This window comes from Pristiophorus japonicus, chromosome 10 (assembly GCF_044704955.1).
Source record: "Pristiophorus japonicus isolate sPriJap1 chromosome 10, sPriJap1.hap1, whole genome shotgun sequence".
Lineage (NCBI taxonomy): Eukaryota > Metazoa > Chordata > Chondrichthyes > Pristiophoridae > Pristiophorus > Pristiophorus japonicus.
The window spans coordinates 101,498,149-101,514,896 of record NC_091986.1 but is presented as its reverse complement, the minus strand read 5'-3'; the positions used below and the strand labels follow the sequence as shown (position 1 = coordinate 101,514,896).

Genomic DNA, 16,748 nt, shown 5'->3' with positions numbered 1-16,748 from the left:
CTAATTATCATCATCATAGGTGGTCCCATGACAGATGAAGGCCTAACTATAGAAATTGAATCATGTCTACCAAAAAGGCCCTAAACCATAGCAGCAGGAAGTTTCCTTGGGGTAAGAGTTGCACATTTCAACAAGGAGGCCAATGAAGAAGAGATTTCTACACTTGGGAGAGAAGCATAGAGCCAGAACACATTCCAAGTGATTAAAAACAGAATTGTCCCATCCAGAAATGGGTGGGTCTGGGGCGTGGGGGTAGTTAAATTGTTAAAAATGTGAATCCCAACCCGATCCCGCTTCCAACCCACTCACTTCCGGTTTCCCTAGAGGCAGGATGCATCACCTCAATTTAAATATAGTAATGAGCCTCTATTTTTCCCTCTATTTTGTTTTTATCTGTCACACAACTTGTGAAACCCGGCTGTTAAACAGAGACGGGTACTGCTACATCCAGGAAGTAAGTGGCTTTATACCTGCCTTCGGGAAGCAGGATCCCTACCATACCCACTCCCCGCGATCGGAGACCTCTCCACGAGGCTCCCCTCCCCATCCCACCTGCCCCAAATCCTGCAGCTGGAATTTTATGTTCCTGGGCCTCTTTCAGATTTTGAAAACATACTTCAGCTCATCAGAAGAAAAAAAATGACTTGAGTCAACTATTCTTTGTAAGTAAGCATTCCATCCTCCCAACACATTAGGCAAAGAGATTTCTCCTAACCACCTTCCTTATCTCAATTATAAATTGATGACTACTTGTAACTGACTCTCCCAACCAGTGAAAATAGACTTCATATTCACCCTTCATAATTTTAAAATCCTCCAATAAAACTCATCTTGGCCTTCTCTGCTCCAGTAAAAATTTCAAGCATCTCCTCAATTTTAGTTTTTATTATCCCTGGCATCATCATCATCACGATATCTATAATGCAGTGTGCAGCAGCACTTTTAAAATGGCCGAACTATTGCCTCATTCAAATGTATTATCTCTCTACTGTTGGTCTAGAACAATCCTATAAAAATATTAAACACTTTTTCGGTCTTGTTACTTAGAATTTTTGTGGCTTCATTTTTCATCACCGTCCCATTATATTTCTATCTGGTTGTAAGTACATAAGAAATAGGAGCAGGAGTAGGCCATACTGCCCCTCGAGCCTGCTCTGCCATTTAATAAGATCATGGCTGATCTGATCATGGACTCAGGTCTACTTTCCTGCCCACTCCCCATAACCCCTTATTCCCTTATCAGTTAAGAAACTGTCTATCTCGGTCTCAAATTTATTCAATGTCCCAGCTTCCACAACTCTGAGGCAGCGAATTCCACAGATCCACAACCCTCTGAGAAAATAAATTTCTCCTCATCTCTGTTTTAAATGGGCAGCCCCTTATTCTAAGATTATGCCCCCTAGTTCTAGTCTCCCCCATCAGTGGAAACATATTCTCTGCATCCACCTTGTCAAGCCCCCTCATAATCTTATACGTTTTGATAAGATCACCTCTCATTCTTCTGAATTCCAATGAGTAGAGGCCCAACCTACTCAACCTTTCCTCAAGTCAACCCCCTCATCTCCGGAATCAACCTTTTGAACCTTCTCTGAACTGCCTCCAAAGCAAATATATCCTTTCGTAAATATGGAAACCAAAACTGCACGCAGTATTCCAGGTGTGGCCTCACCAATATCTTGTATAACTGTAGCAAGACTTCCCTGCTTTTATACTCCATCCCCTTTGCAATAAAGGGGAAGATTCCATTGGCCTTCCTGATCACTTGCTGTACCTGCATACTATCCTTTTGTGTTTCATACACAAGTACCCCCAGGTCCCGCTGTACTGCGGCACTTTGCAATCTTTCTCCATTTAAATAATAACTTGCTCTTTGATTTTTTCTGCCAAAGTGCATGACCTCACACGTTCCAACATTATACTCCATCTGCCAAATTTTTGTCCTGTTTATGTCCTTTTGAAGCAGTAATGAGGCAGAGAAAATGCATCCAAGGGGTCCCAGTAGTTTCTGGGCCAAGGAACTGCACACTCAAGTTTACTGTGCAGGTGGTTTTGCAAATTAGGTTTCCCCAGTGGCAGAATTAAAAATGAATCCAACCCAGGAACTGTGCATTCTGAAAACACTTCTCCAGCTGCTTTAAGTAAAAGGTTAAATTAACATTTCTACATGCAGTGAAATAATCTTCTCATTAAATAGGCATTTTTATGACTCCAAAGATTAAAAAAAAAACAAAGTAATGAATATAACTTCTTTAGTCTATTCAAACATTTATTATATTGTTGAATAAAAATGAATTATAATCTTTATTTGCCCATACTAACCCCCGGACTGCTGTACGTAAATATGATATCTTCCACGTTGCTCTCATTGGTGACATTGCACACACACAAGTTGCTGATCGCTGATGCTCTGAAACGGTGACTGCTATCTTGATCAATCTCTGGATTAATGCCACTTCCAAAGACAAAGCTTGCCAAGGCATGATAATGTGCCAACAGGACCATGGCGTGTACCAACTCAGCCAGGGACCAGCTGTTCTCCCCAGTTTTAAGCAATTTCTAAAAATGAAAACACAAAATAGCAACATTAATACAATTATTTCTTTGGGTACTCAAACTCTATGCAATGCAACAATTTCTGCAATGCACATACTTTCTTTCATAAGATTGGTCAAATTAACACTTGTGGGCCTCAATGCCAAAGATGATCACTAATGTGAACACAACATTTATGGTACTTCACGAACACAGAATAGTAATAATGGCATGTAGTCAATTTATTTAAACAGTACTATTTTTTTTATGAAACATGTTTCATCCACAATTCCAGAAGTCACAGATGTTGGACAATATACAGAGAGAAGCAGTCAAAAAAAACCATATCCAATATAAAATGCACGATTTTCTTTTTTTACAGAAACTGTAAATTATAAATCTTCAAAAGTGTGAAGACATGGCTCAGTGGAAAAATTGACTATCTATTTCTCAACTACACATTGCCCCTGACAACAGCATCCAAAAACACCTAGTTCTATCTCAGCACATCTCTCTTGACCCTTCCACTTGTGATTTGTCAAGCTGCTCGTCTAACAACCAGTACTGAATAATACCCTCCAACTAAATGCAATAGTCTTGGGAAGACCGAAGCTATTGTATTTGGTCCTCACCATAAACTCCGTTCCCTAGCCTTGGCCACTGTCTGAGGCTGAACCAGACTCACAACCATGGCATCCTATTTGATGCGGAGATGAGCTTCCGACCACATATCCCCTCCTTCACCAAGACTGCCTCTTTAACACCACCCGTCTCTGCCCCTGCCTCAGTTCATCTGCTGCTGAAAACCTCATCCATGCCTTGGTTACCTGTAGACTTGACTATTCCAATAATCTTTTGGCCAGCCTCCCATTCTTCCACCCTCTATAAACTTGAGCTTATCCAAATTTCTGCTGACAATATTCAAACATGCATCATCCCGTTCATCCATCGCCCCCAGTGCTCGCTGACCTACATTGGCTCTTGGTCTGGTTACGCCCTGATTTTTAAATTCTCATCCTAGTTTTCAAATCTCTATATGGCCTCGTCCCTCCCCATCTCTAACTTCCTCCAGTCCTACAACCCTCAGATCTCTGCACTCCTCCAATTCTGGCCTCTTGTGCATCCTGGATTTTAATCACTCTATGATTATCAGCTGTGCCTAGGGCCCAAGCTCTGGAATTTCCTTCCTAAACCTTTCTGCCTCTCTCTCCTACTTTAAGATGCTCCATAAAACCTACCATTTCGTGTCTTAAAATCACACTTAGCTCAGCGTCAAATTTTGTTTGACAACACTCCTGTGAAGCACCTTGGGATGTTTTACTGTTCAAGGCACTATATCAATGCAAATTGTTGTTTTGTTGGATTAGATCATTTCAGCTAGGATGATAATTCTCTACAGTTGGCCTGATCAATCTCTGGTTAGGTCACGGGGGGCGGGCGTGGGAAGTCTGCCAAGCTTCCTGAACCTGGTCACTACCCAAGTTCTAAGTTACCAATTAAAAACGCATTCTGGGAGCTTTTGCAGAAAACTAATATTTACAAGAGACTGCTCCATAGAAGTTGGCAGATGAATTACATTTGATTTTAAGAATCTATGATGTGGATTATATACTAGCTGATCGCCCATGGTGTCAGGACCAAGTGTAGACTTCAGGTATGGGGTTAGAGGTCAGGGGATAATTGGATCAAGGTATACAGACATAATTCAGTCACCAATTTAAAGTCATACATTCTTTCCACAGTTTTTATATAATACATTGTATATTATTTATAGTTAAATAGAAAAACTTACAGCAATTTGGAAAGCAGAGAACTAGAGTTGATTGGAGCAGAAGAGTTTATCTGAAATATAGATAAGAAGCTGGGAGACCACCGCCATGGGTAGGAGTGTGTAGGTAGAAGCATGACAAGCTTGCATAATTAAAATTGTTATAAATGTGGACATAGGGATTTATAATGGAAGTGTACATAGATGTAAGTTTTAAAAAAAAATATTACTAACTGATCTCCAAGAGGTGTTGCACACAGGGAATGAAGATTTATATGTACTAATCAGGTCAAGCACGATTGGAGGGCAGTGTGAACAACAGGACTGATGGGAGAAGGAGGAGGAGTTTTCCAGAGCCCGAGGGAAAATAGGTTAAAGTATGGGACGGTTGATGAGCAGCGGCAGGCATTTATGATGATATTTCATAACTCGCAACAAAAATATATCCCAATGACTAAGAGAAGGGATAACCATCCGTGGCTAACTAAGGAAATAAGGGATGGTATCAAATTAAAAATAAGGGCATGCAATGTGGCCAAGACTAGTGGGAGGCCAGAGGATTGGGAAACTTTTAAAAGCCAGCAAAGATTGACTTAAAAAAAAATAGAAAAGGAAGATAAATTATGAAAGTAAACTAGCGCGAAATATAAAAACAGATAGTAAGAGTTTTGACAGGTACATAAAAAGGAAAAGAGTGGCTAAAGTAAATGTTGGTCCCCTAGAAGATGAGACTGGAGAATTAATAATGGGGAACAGAGAAATGGCAAAGACTCTGAACAAATATTTTGTATCGGTCTTCACGGTAGAAGACACTAAAACATCCCATAGTGGATAATCAAGGGGCTATAGGGAGAGAGGAACTTAATACAATTACTAAAGAAGTAGTACTCGGTAAAATAATGGGACTAAAGGCGGACAAGTCCCCTGGACCTGATGGCTTACACCCTCGGGTCTTAGAAGTGGCTACAGCGATAGTGGATGCATTGGTTGTAATCCACCAAAATGCCCTGGATTCTGGGGAGGTCCCAGCGAATTACAAAACTGCAAATGTAACGTCCCTATTTAAAAAAGGAGGCAGACAGAAAGCAGGAAATTATAGACCAGTTAGCCGAACATCTGTCGTTGGGAAAATGCTGGAGTCTATTATTAAGGAAGCAGTAGCAGGACAATTGTAAAAGCATAATTCAATGAAGCGGAGTCAGCATGGTTTTATGAAAGGGAAATCATGTTTGACAAATTTGCTGGAGTTCTTTGAGAATGTAATGAGCAGGGTGGATTAGGGGGAACCAGTGGATGTAGTGTATTTGGATCTCCGGAAGGCATTCGATAAGGTGCCACATAAAAGACCTAGATGTTTCTAATTGGAGGATTCATTCCATGGTACAATAGCTAAAGCGACTTGAACAGCGTGAACATAAATAACTGATAACAGGCAGCTCCAAACATCTAAAGCCAAGAATGGCATGTCGGACTCCAACCTTGGGAGGATGTGTAGAGGAGGGTTTCATCCAAGAGATGAAGAACCCGACATAACATGGGTTAAACGGTCCTGTCCATATCCTACACCAGGCCCACCCCTAAAAAGAATACGAAAGAAAGACCCAGAAGACATTTCAGGGCAGACGGTGAAGGTAAGAACTGTTCGTACCACCAGCCGTCTGTCCGATCGGGGATAATAACAGCTATCTGTCATGGTCATCTGTCTACTAAGTCTATCCTAATTGTGTGTTGTGTTTGACTATATTCGGTCCCTTAATAAAGTGCCTTATAACTCCCAAGGCCCTTTGGGTATCTGAGTGACTGGTGATCCTGAATCTTACACGGGCTTGGGGGTAATATATTAACATGGATAGAGGACTGGATAACTAACAGAAAACAGAGAGTCGGGATAAATGGGTCATTTCCCAGTTGGCAAACAGTAACTAATGGGGTGCCGCAGGGATCGGTGCTGGGGCCTCAATTATTTACAAACTATATTAATGACTTGGATGAAGGGACCGAGTGTAATGTAGCCAAGTTTGCTGATGATGCAAAGATGGTTGGGAAAGCAAACTGTGAGGACAAAAAATCTGCAAAGGGATATAGACAGGCTAAATGAGTGGGCAAAAATTTGGCAGATAGAGTATAATGTTGGAAATGTGAGGTTATCCACTTTGGCAGAAATAATAAAAGAGCGAATTATAATTTAAATGGAGATAAATTGCAAAGTGCTGCAGTACAGAGGGACCTGGGGGTCCTTGTGCATGAAACACAAAAAGTTAATATGCAGGTACAGCAAGTAATCAGGAAGGCAAATGGAATGTTGGTCTTTATTGCAAGGGGGGGAAGAGAGTATAAAAGCAGAGAAGTCCTGCTACAACCATACAGGCTATTGGTAAGGCCACACCTGGAGTACTGCATATAGTTTTGGTCTCCATATTTAAGGAAGGATATACTTGCATTGGAGGCTGTTCAGAGAAGATTCCAGAGACGAGGGGGTTGACTTATGAAGATAGGTTGAGTAGGTTGGGCCTATACTCATTGGAGTTCAGAAGAAGGTGATCTATTGAAACATGCAAAATAATGAGGGGTCTCGACAAGATGGATGGAGAGAGGATATTTCCACTCAGAAGACATAGTCTCAGAATAAGGGGCCGCCCACTTAAAACTGAGGTGAGGAGAAATTTCTTCTCTCAGAGGGTTGTAAATTTATGGAATTCTCTGCCCCAGAGAGCTGTGGAGGCTGGGTCATTGAATATATTTAAGGCGGAGATAGACTGATTTTTGAGCAATAAGGGAATAAAGAGTTATGCTAACTTTAAAAAATGTTGATCCACTTGCACAGCCAATATTTTCTGTATTTATTTCTGAAAAAAAAAACCAAATCTGTTTTTTTTCAGTGCAGACTTACAATTGGAGAACGAACAATGCTAAGAGTATAGAAGTCTATTAAAAACCTATAAATCAATTAATCCATTCAAAAGTACAAAGTCTGTTTAAGTTTACCTTAATATGTTCCTTTGTGATCAGCCAGGGCCTGTGTGCAAGGATTTTGTTGACCTCGTTGAGGTTTTTCAGTTTCTGTGGGATGTACTCCAAGCCATTTAGCCAATCCCCATCTCCACCCACCTGCAAGAACTCATTTATATGAGTGTTTACCAGATAGGAACACTGGTGCCTGGCAGCAGCCTAGTTAAGAAAGGTCACAAAAAGCATAAGGATACACAGAGTCAGCAGCAGTACTATCCATTTTGAAAATGAGGAAGACAAGTGTTTGCAGATTTTGAACATACCAGGAACTGTTTGTGAAGCAGTGTACTAAAGTCTACAGTTGTACACCTTTGAGGTCACCATTGCTATTAGATTACAGGTAGATGCAGGTCTTAATTTCAATTGCTTTTGAGATTCCCTTTATGTAATGGCAGTAATTAATGCAGTAAAATGACAAGTTTTTAAGGTTAAATAAAGAACAGCATAATCCAACATAGTCACACACCTTCATGTACTTTGTCCTCAAAATGGGGAGGAGAACTTTAGTATAGAAAAGTCTGAGATTTTTGTTCAGTGTCACCAAAGGAAGGAGCTGCCTGTGTCAAAGATCAGCTCCATTCATTTCAATTGGGACTACAACTTTGCAGCAGCCTGACTCCACAAAAACAAACTCTATGGCTGACAACAGAGAGGCCCTAAAAGGAAAGTGGGCCTGCAATGGCAAATTATTCATGATCTCAAAAAATAAAAACGCTGCTTTTTTCTCCTACAGACATCAAAAGGAATGTTTCGCATAGAAGAACTGATCTAGACTTTCCTTCAAATTTTACAGCTGCAATTTGGATTAAAACTAAATAGAAGTGGATTGTAATCTAGGATTTTGCAGTAAGTGAATGACTGCCACAACCCTCCATCGTCTAATGTGCCATCCATCACCCCGCTCCTCAAAAAATCAACCCTCAACCCCTCCGTCCTTACAAACTACATCCCCATCTCCAAAGTCCTAGAACGTGTTGCCCCTCCCAAATCCATGCCCACCTTTCCCACAATTCCATGTTTGAATCCCTCCAATCCGGTTTCCGTGTCTGCCACAGTACCAAAACGGCTCTCAGTCACAAATGACATCCTTTGTGATTGACAAAGGCAAAGTATCCCTCCTCGTCCTTCTCGACTTGTCTGCAGCCTTTGGCATGGTTGACCACTATATCCTTCAACACCTCTCCACTGTCATCTAGCTGGGTGGGACTGCACTTGCCTGGTTCCATTCTTATCTATCTAATCGTAGACAAGAGCTTCTCTTCCTGCCTCCGCATCATAACCTCTGGTGTCCCCCAAGGATCTATTCTTGGCCACCTCCTATTTCTCATCTACATGTTGCCCCTTGGTGACATCATCCAAAAACACAGCGTCGGTTTCCACACGTATGATGATACCCTCATTACTGATACCTCACTACCACTTCTCTCGATCCCTCTGTGGTCTCCAAATTGTCAGACTGTTTGTTCGACATCCAGTTCTGGATGAGCAGAAATTTTCTTCAACTGAATATTGGGAAGACTGAAGCCATAGTTTTCGGTCCCGGCCACAAGCTCCATTCCTTAGGCACTGACTCCATCCCTCTCCCCAACTTCTGTCTGAGGTTGAACTAGACTGTTCGCAACCTTGATGTCATATTTGATCCTGAAATGTGCTTTCGACCACATATCCGCAGCATAACTAAGACCGCCTATTTCCACCTCCGCAATATCGCCCGTCTCCACCCTTGCCTCAGCTCATCTGCTACTGGGAAGCTGTCATCCATGCCTTTGTTACCTCTAGACTTATTATTCAAACGCACTCCTGGCTGGCCTCCCACATTCTACCCTACTTAAACTAAACAGGGATCCAAAACTCAGCTGCCCGTGTCCTAACTCGCAGACCGCCACCCCCCCCACCCCCCACCCACCACCGGGAGATGTCTGTGCTCCTCTAATTCTGCCCTCATAAGCATCCCTGATTATAATCGCTCAACCATTGGTGGCCATGCCTTCTGTTGTCTTGGCCCCAAGCTCTGGAACTCCCTGCCTTAACCTCTACCTCCTTCAAGACACTCCTTAAAACATATCTCTTCAACCAAGCTTTTGGTCACCTATGCTAATTTCTACCTATGTGGCTCATAATACTCCTGTGAAGCGCCTTGGGTTGTTTCACTATATTAAAGACACTATAGCAAGTTGTTGTTGTTGACTATAAAATCAATTTTGCATTTTTTAAGTTTTTATTTTCAAAATTTGTTACATATAAAAAGCATTACTGAACAACTCTGGACATAGCAATTAGTGCATTCGCTCACCAAATGCTTAGCCAGTAGGTTTCACACAGTAACAGCTGGCAAAATCTTAAGCATATAATGGGCCATACCCTTATTACCCCCTGATCCAACTAATAAGTGAAACGATGATGCAATTAAATACCTTTTACCTGATAAAAAGGAGTAAATGTAATGAAGATGAATCTTGTGGTTATTTATTTAACAAGAGCCCAAGCACCAGGAGAAAACATGAATATTATATAATAATCTAGTGTACAAGATTAAACTGTTCAAACATGAACCATAATTTTAACTATAGTTTTTTTTATAAAGTGAGCACAGCACAATTCATGTTTCCTTGCAATGGTGACTGTATATTATACGGGGTGGGTGAATTGCTCGTAGACTGCCATTTTTAAATACGGGTTGAAAATAAAATAAATCTTGCTCAAAACTCCCAAGTAAAAGAAGAACTTGCATTTATATAGCACCTGTTACTACCTCAGAATGTCCCAAAGTGCTTTACAGCCAATTAAGTACTTTTGAAGTTTTATCACTATTGTAATGTAGAGAGAAACAATCTCCTTACAAGATCCCACAAACAGCAATGAGATAATGAATGACTGGATAATCTGTGTTAGTAATGGTGGTTGAGAGATAAATATTGGTCAGGACACTGGAGAGAACTCCTCTGCTCTTCTTCAAATAGTGTCAGGGGATCTTTTACATCCATGCGAGGGAGCAGACGGGGCCTCGCTTTGAAATCTCATCCATAAGACGGCACTTCCGACAATGCAATACACTCAGTAAATTATGTGCTCATGTCTGTGGAGTGGGATGTGAACTTGCGACCTTCTGACTCAGGTGAGGTGAGAATGCTACCACTGAGCCAAGGTTGACACCTGTTAATATATATTTTTTTTTAAAAAAGTGTTAATGTACAAGCATGAAATTAATTGGTATGCAAAAATCATAGTCAATAAAACAATTGCATTTTACAATTTGTTTGGTGCCATTATTTAACTAACCCCTTGCAATGATTAAACTTTAGATGCATGATTAAAGACTTGGGGGCCAAAATTGGTCGTCCGCCCATTTCTCGGCAGTATGCCGGTGGTATGTCGTTTCATACCCCGGGTACCGCAGGGGCAGTGTGCGCGCGATTTTGGTCACTTTTTTCTTGACGGTATGCCGAGCGGAGTGCAGCCGGCAGCGAGTTCTTGGGTCCCGAGTCGTGCGCATGCTGCTGCGAAGCTCCCACCCCGCCAGAGGCACAGACGAGAATCCAGAGACTGCCGGCCTGAGAGCGCTGTGCAGGTATGTGGTTGGGGGGTGAGCGGAAGAGATATCGCTGCTGTGGGGGGGGCGGGGGGGGAGATACCAGTGAAGGGAGTTCGCTTCTTGGGGGGTGGGGAAGAGATAGCTTCTTGGTGTGAGTGTGTGTGTGTGTGTGTGTGTGTGAGAGAAGATACCCGTGAAGGGAGATCGCTGCTGGGGGATACCTGTGAAGTGAGATTGCTGCTTGGGAAGGGGGCGGGGGTTGCGGAGAAAGAGACTGGGGGGGGGGGGGGGGGTGAGAGAAAATCTGTGTGTGTTTTTTTTTTAAAACAGGTAAAGATGCATACCGCTGACTGTAGATCCAACTTAAAACCACCTTTTCCAGCGTGGTCTGCAGGGTTGGCGGTATGTTGATGGTAAGTGATCAATTTTGCAATTGTGGGCGGTATGTCGGTGATGTGCATGGGTGGACGTTATGCATACCGCCCGGCAGAATGTCACTGATGAATTTTCCAACGGGCGGTATGTCGGAATTTTTTGATCAATTTTGAGATTTTGGGCGGTACGTCCACCAATTTCGGGCCCTTAGCATTTGCATTCAGTTTGCTTTACCATTATTGCCAAGTAATGCCTGTATTCAAAGGGGAGCGGTCCGTCCATGCGTAGTATGTAATACTGGGTCCGGAGAAAAGACTCCAAGTATTGTGGGTGTAAACCCATAATTTGTGTGGTGTTGTCAAGGCGTCCTGAGGTGGAGTATTCTTCCAGAAATAACAAGTTGGTATGTCCATCTACAGGATTATCTTGGGCAATCTATATAGGAAGGCAACAATAGCAAAAGTCATAAGAAAACATATTTCCTTTGATAAACAAGTCATTTTAAAATTACAAGTTTTGTACTCACTGATCATGAAAAGAACACTGCATTTTCACCAAAAATACAAATAAATTCCAAGAATTACAAGAAAAAAAGTGTCATTAATAAAAAAGCACCTACTTTGAGGTAGAAGAGTCAACATTTACTAAAAAAACTACAGCATTTTACAACAAAAAAAAAGGAAGAGTTAGTATTTGGGGCAGCAAGTATTTACAAAGCAGATTGGGATCAAATTCTGATTTATTTAGTAATTTTACTAAATCATTACCTGAATAGATTTTTCTTTAGTCAAGAAGGACAAAGTAGTTGTGAAGTATCCCAACTCCTACCAAACCCACTTGCAAACATGCTACATCAAGAGCGACAACTGAAGCATTCCTTCAAATTTATCTTTAGCCCACGCCACATTTCCTCACCCAGCTTTACTGCAATTGACCAGAAAAGATTTTCTAGGCCAACTGCTATAATGTCCAAGAATCTCCCCAAATGTTTAATAATTAACACTTTAGTTGTACTATGTAACTATAGCTTGAACCTTTAGGTTGCCTTAACAATTTCTTTACAAAAATGCAAATTCTAACATCCTGGCTAAAATATCAGCAACAGTACATGAAGAACAATTCAAAGCTGGTTCATCCAAAAAATTCAAGTTATTTGCATGTGGAGCTGTTAAAAAGTGACAGGGAAGGGTAGGAGATACAGCAGATAAATGTTTAACTTTTCTGCATATAAAACATGTGCAAATAAAATTTCATTGTTTTAATAATTTAAAAGAATGTTTGGAGCTATTATTTCATTAAAAATGTAGCTTATAAAGCATGCAAAGTCCAGTGACTGCAACTTATTGACTGGCATGGTTCCATTCAAGTTTCAACATGCAGCAGGTCTATGTTATATCAATGCTGTATTGGACTTCTCCACCCCAGCATTGGATGAGAGCAGTGAACCAGACCCCTTATAATTTCAGAATATGGGGTCACCCATTTAAAACGGAAATGAGCAAGAATTTCTTCTGAGGATCGTGTATCTTTGGAATTCTCTACTCCAGAGAGCTGTGGAGGCTGGGTCATTGAATATATTTTAAGGTGGAGATACAGATTTCTGAATGATAAGGGAGTCAAGGGTTATGGGGAGAGGGCAGGGAAGTGGAGTTGAGGCCAAGATCAGATCAGCCATGATCTTATTGAATGGTACTCCTGCTCCGATTTCTTATGTTCTTATAAGGGTGCACCACAAGGGTGCTCAGGATAATTTTAAAAAGCCCCCCCCACTGCCCAACCACATGATTTAAAACTACACTCAAACTCAACTTCTTGCCTTTCACTTTCTAATTTTTTGCAATATTTCTGCGGTTGTTAATTTGCTCAACCACTCCACCATCTCCACTTTTGATGCCCCTGTCCCATTAAAAGTTCACACTCTCCTATCCTGGATATTTCCTCCTGGTATAGCCCCCATCTCCATTATGAACTGTGGTCTTAAATCCTTTTGCCTTCTCTCTTTCAGCCTCAAGTGTCAGGAGCTCATCGACTTCTTTGTCACCAAGATCAAGACCTCCATTCATCTGCTTCACCCCACTCCACCCCCACCAATTTCCCCCTTGGCCACCAAGCCAACCTCCCCAATGCTCCACCTACACAAGTCCTGATTAGTTTATTTCCATCATGCCCTCTCCAAGCTCATCCTCCTGCTCCCTTGACGCCCATTCCCACTAAACGACTGACCACCAAACTTGAATTTTTGACCCCCATTCTAGCCAACATTGTAAATCGTTCCCTCTCCTCAGCTACTGTTCAAAACCACCATCGTCTACTCCTCAAAAAAACCTATCCTTGACTCCACTGTCCTTGCAAATTTTATCTCCAATCTGTATTTCCATTTCAAAGTCCTAGACTGTGGTGTTGCCTCAAATTAGTACCCACCTTTCCAACAACTCCAAAATTGTAATCTCTTCAATTAGGTTTTGACACCTGCCACAGCACTGAAATTGCCCTAATCAAAAATCACAAACTGCATCCTCTGTGGTTGTGATGGATTTTTTCTCCTCATCCTCTTTGTAGCCTTTGACATGGTTGATCACACCATCCTCCTCCAACGTCTCTTCTCTATTGTCCAGCTCAGTGGGACTGCCCTAGTTTGGCTCCACTCTCGTCTATCCAATTATAACCAAAGCATCTCTAGCAATGGCTTCTCCCCAGAGTCTCCCAAAAATCTTTCCTCGGCCTCCTCTTCATCTACATGTTTCGCCTTGGCAACATCAGTAGCAGACATGGAGTCTGCTTCTGATACTCGGCTCTACCTCTCCACCAGTACCCTCTTCACGTTTCGAAAAGTCACGCAGAATGGAAGAGGAAGGGGGGCAGCCCTGGTAATAAAAGATGACACATGGATAGTAATGAGAAAGGATATTGGCTTGGAAGATCAGGAAGTAGAATCAATATGGGTGGAGACAAGAAATAAAAAAGGGCCAGAAACACTGGTGGAAGTAGTTTATAGGCCCACAAACAGTAGCTATACTGTTGGATAGAGTATTAATCAACAAATAATTAAGGCTTGTAACAATGGTAATGCAATAATCATGGGGGGTTTTAATCTTCATTTAGACTGGGCAAAGCAAATTGGCAAAAGTAGTCTGGAAGACAAGTTCATGGAATGCATTTGAGACAGTTTCCTAGAACACTTTCATGGCACCAATCAGGGAACAGGCTTTTTAGATCTTGTATTGTGTAATGAGACAGGGTTAAATAGTAATCTCATAGTAAAAGGAACCTCTGCGGAAGAGTGATCATATGATAAATTTCACATGGAGTTTGAGTGTGAAATACTTCAGTCGGAAATTAAGAGTTTTAAACTTAAATAAAGCCAATTACAAAGTTATGAAGGGCGAGTTAGCCAAGGTAGATTGGGAAATTAGATTAAAATGTATGACTGTAGATAACCAGAGGTAAACATTTAAAGAAATATTCACAAATTTTCAACAAATATATATTCTATTGAGAAATAAAACCTCTACGGGAAAAGTGATCCATCTGTGGCTAACTAAAGAACTTAAGGATAGTACTAGATTAAAAGAAAAGGCTTATAATGTTGAAGACTTGCAGAATGCGGGGGATTGAAGGAGCTTTAGAAACCAGCAAAGAATGACCAAAAATTTGATAAAAAGGGAGAGTAAACGAGCAAGAACTATAAAAACAGATTGTATGAGCTTCTATAAGTATGCAAAAAGGAAGAGAGTAGCAAAAGTAAACATTGGTCCTTTGGAGGCTGAGGCAGGTGAAATTATAACGGGGAATAAGGAAATCGCAGAAACTTTAAACAATTATTTTGTATCGGTCTTCACAGAGCAAGATACAAAAAGCATACCAAAAATAGTGAGGAAGCAAGGGGCGAATAAGAGTGAGGAACTTAAAGTAATCAGTAGAAAAAGTGCTCGAGAAAGGGACTAAATGCCGACAAATCCCCTGGACCCGATGGCCTATATCCTAGGATTCTAAAAAGAGGTGGCTGCGGAGACAGTGGATGCATTCGTTGTGATCTCCCAAAATTCCCTAGATTCTAGAACGGTCCTTGCAGATTGGAAGGTAGCAAATGTAACCCCACTATTCAAGAAAGGAGGGAGAGAAAACAGGGAACTACAGGCTAGTTAGCCTGACATCAGTCGTTGGGAAAATGCTGGAATCCATTATTAAGGAAGTGGTAACAGGGCACTTAGAAAATCGTAATATGATTAGGCAGAGTGAACATGGTTTTATGAAAGGGAAATCATGTTTAACAAATTTATTAGAACTTTTTGAGGATGTAACTAGCAGGGTAGATTATAAAGGGGAATCAGTGAATGCAGTATATTTGGATTACCAAAAAGCATTCAATAAAATGCCACATAAATGGCTCCTACGCCAGATAAGGACACATGGGGTTGGTGGTAATGTATTAATATGGATTGAGGATTGGTTAATGGACAAAAAACAGAGTAGGGATAAATGGGTCATTTTCCTGTTGGCAGCTTGTAACTAGTGGGGTGCCGCAAGGATCAGTGCTTGGGCCACAGCAATTGACAATTTATATTAATGATTTAGATGGAGGAACCGAGTGTAATGTATCCAAGTTTGCTGACGATACAAAACTAGGTTGGAAAGTAAGCTGTGAGGAGGACACAAAGAGCCTGCAAAGGATACAGACAGGTTAAATGAATGGGCAATAAGGTGGCAGATGAAGTACAATGTGGGGAAATGTGAAGTTATTCACTTTGGTAGGAAGAACAGGAAAACAGAATATTTTTTTTTTTAATGGTGAGGAATTATTAAATATTGGTGTTCAGTGAGATTTAAGTGTCCTAGTACAAGAAACAGAACTATCATGCAGGTACATTAAGCAATTAGGAAGGCAAATGGCATATTTGCCTTTATTGCTAGAAGGTTGGAGTACAAGAGTAAGGAAGTTTTTCTACAATTGTACAGGTCTTTGTTGAGACCATACCTGGAGTACTGTGGACAGCTTTGGTCTCCTTATCTAAGGAAGGCTATACTTGCCTGCAAGGCAGTACAACAAAGGTTCACTAGATTGATTCCTGGGTTGAGAGGGCTGTCCTATGAGGAGAGATTGAGCCTATACTCTGGAGTTTAGAAGAATGAAAAGTGATCTCATTGAAATACAAGCTTCAGAGGGGGATTGACAGGATAGATACTGAGAGATTGTTTCCCCTGGCTGGAGAGTCTAGAACTAGGAGGCAGAGACTCAAGATAAGGGATCAGCCATTTAAGACTGAGATGAAGTTGAAATTTCTTCACTTGGGTGATTGTGAATCTTTGGAATTCTCTGCCCCAAATGGCTATGGACGCTCAGTTGTTGAATAGATTCAAGGCTGAGATAGATAGATTTTTGAATTCAAGGGATAGGGCAGGAAAGTGGAGTTGAGGTCGAAGATCAGTCATGATCTTATTGACTGGCAAAGTAGGTCTGAGAGGCCGTATGGCCTACTCATGCTTGTAATTATGATGTTTTTAGCTGACCAACATTGGCTCATGCCCCTAATG

General features: G+C 41.3%; 1 protein-coding gene across 2 annotated transcripts in view; it reads right to left on the bottom strand.

Annotated features, from left to right (window-relative positions):
- The window catches only part of LOC139275047 (sestrin-3-like), a 164,217-nt gene that overhangs the window by 72,372 nt on the left and 75,097 nt on the right, over window positions 1–16,748 (bottom strand). For both annotated transcript variants that reach the window (XM_070891961.1, XM_070891962.1), the window contains exons 3-5: window positions 11,451–11,651; window positions 7,286–7,468; window positions 2,320–2,556 (exon numbers count right to left, since the gene is read on the bottom strand). In XM_070891961.1, the coding sequence (XP_070748062.1) occupies window positions 2,320–2,556; window positions 7,286–7,468; window positions 11,451–11,651 (621 nt within the window). The remainder of the gene's footprint in view (window positions 1–2,319; window positions 2,557–7,285; window positions 7,469–11,450; window positions 11,652–16,748) is intronic.